This window comes from Apostichopus japonicus, chromosome 7 (assembly GCF_037975245.1).
Source record: "Apostichopus japonicus isolate 1M-3 chromosome 7, ASM3797524v1, whole genome shotgun sequence".
Taxonomy (NCBI): domain Eukaryota; kingdom Metazoa; phylum Echinodermata; class Holothuroidea; order Aspidochirotida; family Stichopodidae; genus Apostichopus; species Apostichopus japonicus.
The window spans coordinates 25,690,324-25,699,780 of record NC_092567.1 but is presented as its reverse complement, the minus strand read 5'-3'; the positions used below and the strand labels follow the sequence as shown (position 1 = coordinate 25,699,780).

Sequence of the window (9,457 nt, the reverse complement as noted above, 5' to 3'; positions counted from 1 at the left end):
CAATATGTTGCAGATTTGAGTAAGACGCGGCATTGATAATGGAATGTGAGTGTTTTTATTTAAAACACATCAGCGTAATAACAATACAAGTATCAACAGCAAACAAGAACTGAAATAACGGTATAGTAACAACAAGTAGAATGCTACAACAGTAACATCAGCAACAATAACAACAGCAACAGTATCAACAGCAAACAAGAAATAAAATAACGGTACAGCAACAGTATCAACAGCAAACACGAACTGAAATAACGGTATAGTAACAACAAGTAGAATGCTACAACAGTAACATCAGCAGTAATAACAACAATAACAACAGCAACAGTATCAACAGCAAACAAGGATTAAACAATAGAAACAGGGTAATTGCAACACCACCACCCATAAAGAAGACACCACAACAGTTACATCAGCAACAGCAGCAACAGCAACAGCAGCAACAACAGCAGCAACAGTAAGCAGGAACAGAAATAACGGTACAGTAGCAACAAAGTAGAACGTAAGAGTAACATTAATAATACCAGTAGTGACACCAGCAACAACAGCAATAGCAACAACAACAGCAACAGCAACAACAGCATCAACAGCAAAACAGGAACAGAAATAACGGTACAGTAGCAACAAACTAAAACGTAAGAGCAATATCAATTCCAGTAGTGACATCAGCAACAACATCAACAGCAACAGTATCAGCAGAAAACAAGAGTTTAACAACAGAAACAGGATAACTGCAACAACAACAACACCAATGAATAGCACCCCACAACAGTGACATTAGCAACAATAAACAACAATAACAGTATCAACAGCTATAACATCAGCCATAAACAATAACAACAATAATCCCATCAACAGCAACAATAATAAAGAACGACACAACACTGACATCAGCAGTAATAATATTGACTTCCATAGTAGCAATTGACGAAACGAAAAAAAAATCTTCAATTAAACAACAACCGAAAAGATAAACGATTCTCCCAAATTAAACAAAACTGCGGTAGATTTTCACTTTATATACCTGATTCCCTACTGCAATACTCTAATCTTCACATAAATTATCTTCTTTCACTGAACTTGACCCCTCTAACTTGCTCCACCAATAATAACTTGTGTCAATCTATTCCTTAACATATACTACTTGTCAATCCTCTCCCATTTTTTTTATTTTGAATAATCTTTCCTTTTGTTTTGAAATAATCTATCTCCCTCCCTCGCTCTTTCTAAAAATGCGGTTACGTTAAGATGTTTTAAACCACTTAAAGTTGTAATAACCCTTCGCATCTACCATCTTGAGTTTCCATCGATAACCAATCTAATAATACTTTGATAGATTGCATCGTGATTTCTTTCTCTGATATGAATCCTGAAATTAAATTGATGATAATTACTGAAATCAACACGATTTACCTGTTTGTTCTATCGCGATCGATTGTTATGGTTCTAGAAACCTTAATTCTAAACTATGTCGTAAAGTTCGATTCTGCGCAGTTCATTCAATCATTGCTAAATATGAATCACATCCTTCAGTTGGCGTCGCATCGCACCTGTCATCGCACAACGGTATTCATTCACCTTCTCAATCTTTACTTGGAGGTGCTAAGTTTCTGCGGAGCATTTTCTACATTGAGAAAAACATCATGACCATTTTCTCTCTTAGTTTTGGTCATGAGAAGAAGAAGTTTCCATTCTTTTTAAGGTGTCAATGTTTCATACGATCAAGAGTGTTTCTTACATTGGATGAATACTTCATTTTTGGATGTGTAATTTTGAACTGACGTCTCTGTTGCTTTTCATTTTTCGTTTATGTGAAACTAATAAGAACGAGGTCAATATTTATTTTAACTTCCGTAGATCGATAGTAGATCTATGAAATAACAGAAAGATAAATAGAGAGAGAGAGAGAGAGATCTGGGTTATAGGGAGATATTCGTGGAGTTCAAAAATGGAATATACTTATTTTATTAGTATGGAACCAACAAATATTCGCCCACAATAACTCTCAAATTAATTGAAAGATTAAACATTTCTTTCCAACGTCGCTTCACGCTTTTCATTGAAAATCGCTTCGTCAATGCATTTTACACAACTTTGCAAATGTTTTTAAGAACACTTCGAATATATGTCAAAAATCTATCATTAATGCCTCTTTCTAGCAACGCATATAATGTGAAGAAGTTGTTTTCTCTCATGCATCATCAGTGATCGCTCAAATAAAATTGATTTGATTATTGAAGAGAACAATGCACTGGAGAGGATGATGTATCTGTATCTTTCTAATGATTTGCTTAAAACAAAACTAAAGAGGTTCCCTAACAGCTGAATCTACAATTGACGCATTCACTTCTTACTATATCGTTCTGCAGCAGATGCAATTAGACAATACACGATATTGAAACGTGTTTATAGTTACTCACGGATGAAGCGACTTATATAAACATATAAATTTGTTTTGGATATATCGATACCTGGTGATCGTGTGTTTTATTTTTTACCACTTGTTTGTAAAGTTTAATACAAAGGAAGAGGAAACCTTATCGTCTGGACACATAGACAAGGTAACGAGAGAATTTGATCAATTTTTTGTATTTTGGTTTAATATGTTAGTTAAGATGTATTTCCACATACATGAAGATTATTTCATATTATGAAAGAAAGATAAACATATTTAAATTTCAAAGGACGGGTTTAATCAGAAATTTCAAAGAGAAAAAAATATACATATTCGGTAGCTTACGTTTAAAGAAAAAGAAGCTTTTGCAGATAACAGGAAACAACAAATAGCAATTTTACAAATCAGTTATACCGAAAAGACGATTAATCATGATTTATTCCGATGAGAAGCTTACACTGAATTGGACTCAAGTGTTGGATTTATATTTGATTGTGCTAGGTTATATATATATATATATATATATATATATATATATATATATATATATATATATATATATATATATATATGAATAGACCGCATCCATTGTGAGCATGTCGAATAAATTTGATCTAGATAGACCTATATTAACTATTAACTTAGCATGATCCTTTGTAGAGATATCATTTGTTAATTATTCTTAATTTTTTGTCTTGTTTCAGTCCTGCATTTAACAAACCATTGAGCTGAATAAAAGTCCACCAAAATGGCAACAGATATTATTACCACGGTAAACAGTACTGTTCAAGCGCAGACGGAAGCGCAGACGGAAACGCACGTGACCGATGACCACTCATTTGAGGACCCTGCATGGTTGATCACAATCAACATTGTTATAGGAACGTGTGGTTTCCTCGGTAACTCTGTTGTTGTCATCGTTTTCCTTGCGAGAGGCAAGAAAACCTTTAAAAATTGGACTCAAATGTATATTCTTCATCAATCGAGTATCGACTGCCTCGCGTCGATGGTATTTTTATTACTACGGTACTTCAATGACAGCGCGACTTTAGCAGCTGGAGGAAGACGTCAAATTCTCATATGTAAAATCTGGTTCTCCGAGTATTTCTTATGGAGCCTGTTTATGGTCTCAACATATAACCTAGTTCTCGTTTCGTTGGAAAGATTTCTCGCGATTGTATTTCCCGTCTTGCATCGGAATCATATGTCGCGCAGAAAGGTCTTGGCGACCATGGTCGTTCCTTGGCTATGGGCTTTTACATTTCAGAGCTACTGGCCACCCGTGTATGAACTCTTTGGAACGGATTGTTTCCCTGTCTGGCCGCAAAGATGGCTCCAACCATTTTTTGGAGTATTAACTTTCTTGTTTGAATATTTCTTGCCTCTGATGGTGATGTTGATATCTTATGGAACTATTATTTATAAATTAAAGGGAATGAGTGATAAGAGGGAGAACCAAGCTAGCCGAATGCAGGCTGATACACGGAACAGTAACTTAACTGCCGATCCTACGTCATATCCGGCGATCTCAACGATATCAAACATGCCAACTCAAGAAAATCCAAGGACAAATGGTACTCTGAAACCAGCCAAAAAAGAAGCCAATATTTATTCTAAAGCCAAGCAAAACGTCGTTAAGACTCTTATGACTGTTTTCATCGTTTATGTGTTGTCATGGACACCGACGGAAGTTGAATTTCTTCTCTATAATTTGGGGGTAATCGACATTGACTTTTCTGGAGCAGTATACCGAATCTTGTCGCTAGTAGTCTTAGCCAATATGATTGCTAATCCCCTCATTTATGCCGGATTTTATAAAGATTTCCAGCATTCGTTCTCACGTGTCTTGTCAAAATGTAAAAAGAACCGGGTCGATGTTGATTCACAGACCGTGGCAAGTAATTCACAAACCTTAATGATTCCAGGGTAAAAAAAAAGAGTAATTTAACAATACATTGGTAATTTTAAGGCTGGATTCAGGATTTGTGTCCCAATTTCCAATCACGCGACGGTTGTCTCGTCAATATTATTATGTTTTTTTTTTGGTAGGATCTACTTTAATAATTAGCATTTGTGTCTACATTTCAACTGCAGAGATTTTTCCTATGAGGGGAAAAAAACTTAATAATATTTTAATATAATTTAATATCTCTTTAATTTTCGAAATGACTAAAGCAGCAACGAATATGCTTTGGGTAAGAATTGGAGCAGTGCATTTAACCCTCCTACAATTTGCTAAATAAGTAAAAAAGGATAACTAATTTATTCCATAGAAGGACGTAACGGTAACATCTCTCTCTGATATGAATTTGAGTGCTTGAGATGACTACCAGCGTACTGCAGATGCAGCGCAACTGCTCCGACTAACCCCCCCCCCCCATGACCCTCACTCAAACCCCCGCAATCGTTTCGGGGAAACTGATAACATCAAGCCCTGGAGAAGAAGGAGGCGTCAGGACTACCTATTTGGGTGACCGTGACATGAAATAGTCACGGCTTCTATTCATCAGATTTTTTTTATATTTACATATAAATGTGCCCAGAATTGATGAAGATTTACTAAAGTGTGTGTGTGTGGGGGGGGGGGGGTGTGGGACGGGAAGGATGTGGTACTCTTCGCGTAGTAGTCGAAGTAGAAAAAGGCGTAGTAGGAGAAATACAGCTGTAATATATGTATGTGATTAATATCAATACGGCGTCGTCCTCGGCACATCACACCGTTATTTGGATGTCAATCTAAATTGAAATAGCTGTTTGTTTTTACATGCATAATTATCTATCATGTTAATATTCATTTTATTTCATTAAATTGCTTTGTTTTCCATTAAAATTGTCACTTTTTTTTCGCCGGACCAGACAATAAGCTGATCAGGGTAAACTAACTTTTATATATATTTTTTATCAACACGGAAAATAGTTGCTCAAATTAATTGTGCGAAATAATCAATCAGGGTAAATTATTTAAAATATGTAATTATGGAATATATATGATTTTATTAAATTCAATATTGTAAATTATATTGTTGTTATAGTTCACCGAAGAATTTTCAGAAAGATTTCAGATAAAGACCCATCTAATCCTGAACGTGGTCGAAAATCTGAATTATTCATCAAAAAACATGAATTTTTGACTTTACAATGTAACATGTTTCATAGTATGTTTTTGGTAGGAAGCTTAAATTAAAACAATGGAAACGGGCTGTGGCGTAATGAAGGGGTGCACAAATAGTTGTCTAGCCCCCCCCCCACCCCCCAAAAAAGAAGCAAGTGTCAGAAAAATGTGTTTTTGTTTATAGAATATACGTTCTTCCTGCTCCCTTTAAAACAAAGCAAAACATTGGAGTGTGCTGCGCATTTCCACAAGAGTTTTTAGGTTTGTAAGTGCCCAACAGGCAATTTCAGCTACAGTCTCGTAACACGGTGTTTTGCTAGTCTGTTTCAACTATAGTGCGTTGTCCAATTATTAATGTATATACTCAAAGAATACTCCCAGACTTATGTGGTATATAAACCTTGATCATTTGATTCCTTGATCCCTGTTTCTTAATTCAAATATTACAACTGAATGATCCAGAGACCGATTGGAAGTTCACCCATAATTCAAAAATTGTTGGAGGGAAAGATACTTTTCGAAATTAGGGAAAGCTCCCCCTCTCTGTAATTGTTACTATACGCCTATATGGTATTTCCTCATCTGATTTGTGGGTTTTACGGAAAAGATTTCTTCCTAATGGGGAGAGGTGGGGGTGGGGGTCATGTCACCTGCTCAGGCTCATTCCGCAGTGGTTATACCAATGCGTGTAAAGTTGGTCTTTGCTTCTTTACCAGTCTCGGCATCTTTCCGACTTTTTAATTTATTTATTAATATATTAATGGTTGCCTTTCTTTTTTATTTTATCCGATAGCTTAATGGACAGAGAGTATAATAATAATTTAATACTGAAATATCTACTTGAGAGTGGTTACAAAGAAAAACTGATTTATTATGTTATAGTCTTACCCTTTGTCTAATTTTTATATGCTTACATTTAATGTAAATTTATGCAACTAAAATTTGTGCTCTAGAATTTTTTACCACACGTTAAAGCCGCTTTTGATGTTATCCTATTAACAACCTATCGTCGAATTATAATTAAGGCTTGCTTTATGCGTATTCAACGTCATTTACTTACATTATATGTATTTATTAAGTTCTGTATATACATATGAATGTTAAAAAGTGTTAAGCACAGGGTATAACTGAAAAGTCAAAAGTAATATAGATGTTTTATAATATATATTCTATGATAAATCACTTTCACGATTTTATTGTCAACTGTTAATTTTATGAAATGCCATTATAGAGATTGACAATAAAGACATCATGCTTCAGTGTCTAATCTTACAGGAAGTGTCCGTATATTTGATTTCATTCCCCTGTTGGCAGAGGCTTACTGTCTGTCATTTCCATAAATATTTCACAAATCAGGTACAATTCAGTCATGAGATAATTCAATCACATTATGATGTTCAATTGGTATGTTAGGAATGACCACACAAAAGATATATTGTTTGTTTTTTTTTCGTTTAGTTTAAGTGGATTATACGTTCGCGTCATTCTCATCAAACCGTATCTTATCTACAACATATAACTATAACATATATCCAACAATCTGACTGATAGACCTGTTATGTAATTACCGCTATAACAAATCACAACCTAAAACTGGATGGAATATATTTTATTCATTTATTAAATAATTAACTAACTAATTAACACTCATTATTATACCCCTCTGCAGTTTTTCCATCTCCTCGTGTTTATCTAATATGACCGTTTCATCATAATAATAAAAGTCTTCTGCGGATTATATGAATTATCAATCTCTGACCATTTAAGCACAGCTGGGGTTAATCCGATAAGCAAAGAAACTGTAGCCATGCAACCATGTAGAAGCTTTTTCTTCTTTTCCGGTAAAGTAGTTGACACAGCTGACGATTCGATACTATTTATTAATGGTGAATATTTGACAACCAAATGGGCTCGGTTCTTGTCTTGTTGCCAATCTACACATTCGTGAAACATAATCATATTTTTGGCTAATGTTTCCATGTACTATTGAAAAATACATTTTTGGGGGGGGGGGGGGTGGGTGGGGATGAGAAGTATTTACTTTCATTTGTGGTTAATAGTATGAAATATTTTAAAGAAAAGCAAAAAGCTAATTCAGCCTTATTACCACAATGACGTCTTCCACTCATGTTGTTGCCAGATGTAATCACAAAAGCAAAATTTTAGGGGGAACCATTACCAAAAGCTATTAGGATAAAAGTTTGTTAATGAATCGACTTTAGCCATGCACAGGAATATTCCTTTAATTGTGTTTTGTTTATACGTAAAGATGTCATCGAGTTAAATACATTGCAACCATTCACAAGGTCAAGAGCTTAATTGACAACAAACGAGAGTGTGATATATTTGACTAAAACCAGTTTAAAATTGACGGCGAGTATTCTGAGTTATCTCGCAATTAACCGCACCTGAACAGGTAGAACGTATTTCGTGGACACAAAATATGTATAAATATATATATATAAAAAACAAGTGTTGTTATGTTTGTTATTATTAATGCACTTCAAATCAAAAGGCCTTCACCAGTTGCCAGAAGGATGTTTAACCTTAAGAGGAGTACCATTTCACTCCCTACCGAAGAGTGGCTGAAAAAAATAAGAGGAAATCAAAAGAAAGATAATATCGCTTTGATTTGGATGTCACTCTTAATATGCAGTACGTGGAATATATTTTTAGCTTAGTAAAATAAGGTAAGAAACTAGATAACCATGAGAAACATGAAAGAGAGAAAAAAAATAACCAAAATAAGTATTAACTCATATAATCAGAATGGAACCAGCGATGATGTAATGATAAATGAGGAACATTAAGATAAAACTTATAGATTAGTATTCTACTTTGAGAAAACAGGAAATGATAAAAACATAACGAAAAAATAAGTAACATAGGAGAGTTTGTCTATTGATTATATCAGCTGGCCTCCTTCACCTAATACTTCCTCAATACCGGGATATGTATTATCAAAAATGAAAATGCAATATTCTTTACCTCACTTTCCCTGACACTCAACACTGGCTAATTGGATAACTAGGTCCACCCAGGCACACCCTCAGAATGACCATGGATTAATTATATACTGCAGTGACTCAGATAAGTAATACTGCGGTGGGGAAGATAACCGGTGGCGTTAAGAATAGTCTCTTCTTAGATCAGACCAGTAAGACCTTAACCACGCACATTCTGGACAATTTTGATCTCGAGTAAAGTTAAAGGGGGAATCAGACCCTCGCCCTCCCCAAAGACAGACCGAATATTAATAAAATAAAACGAATCATATTGTACAATACATAAATATACAACATATACCGTATATGTGCGGTATACAACAAACTAAACAGTTGAACATTCTTTAATCTGAACTAAATTTCTCGACGATGACGGGTCGATTTCATTAGGACCCCTCCCGACGTAACATCTTCGTCCCCCCCACCCCCACCATGCCTCACAAAGTACAATAGCATACTGCGCCCTGGATAACATAACAACATTGTAACAAGTAATCCTAGCTTTAGTAAACAAAGACTCGATGCGTTCACTCGAGTGTTTGGTTTGAATTCCTCTCTGTGACTGATTCGATGTGATTATTCCGACCGGAGGGTTTGTTTGCCGAGAGATATCAGGAAAGTTTACTTATCTCTCATTAAGTTGTGTTTTAGCATCGATTGTGCATTAGTCGGCGACCGTGTCTAGAATCGATAAATTGCTAATACTGTTGTAACTAACAAAAGGTACCCCAGCATACTTAAAAACAAGGTCATTGCTAGCAACTTGTACTACAACAAATAATTATGACGTCATCATTAAAAGTACAAATTTATTTAAAAGGGATATTTCGGTGACAGTTATAATGCACATTATCGATATGACGCAAACATAGCACATCACAAATATGAAAATTCCACTTAATTTAATGATTTTATTTCCAAACCCTTGGTGAGGTTGATTGAATGTGA

General features: G+C 35.0%; 1 protein-coding gene across 1 annotated transcript; it reads left to right on the top strand.

Annotated features, from left to right (window-relative positions):
* Positions 1-1,560: 1,560 nt before the first annotated feature.
* Positions 1,561-7,467, top strand: LOC139969889 (galanin receptor 2a-like). Its single transcript, XM_071975264.1, has 2 exons — positions 1,561-2,558; positions 3,097-7,467. Exon 2 carries the CDS (start codon positions 3,141-3,143, stop codon positions 4,320-4,322), a length of 1,182 nt encoding a protein of 393 aa, XP_071831365.1. The 5' UTR covers positions 1,561-2,558; positions 3,097-3,140; the 3' UTR covers positions 4,323-7,467.
* Positions 7,468-9,457: the final 1,990 nt, after the last annotated feature.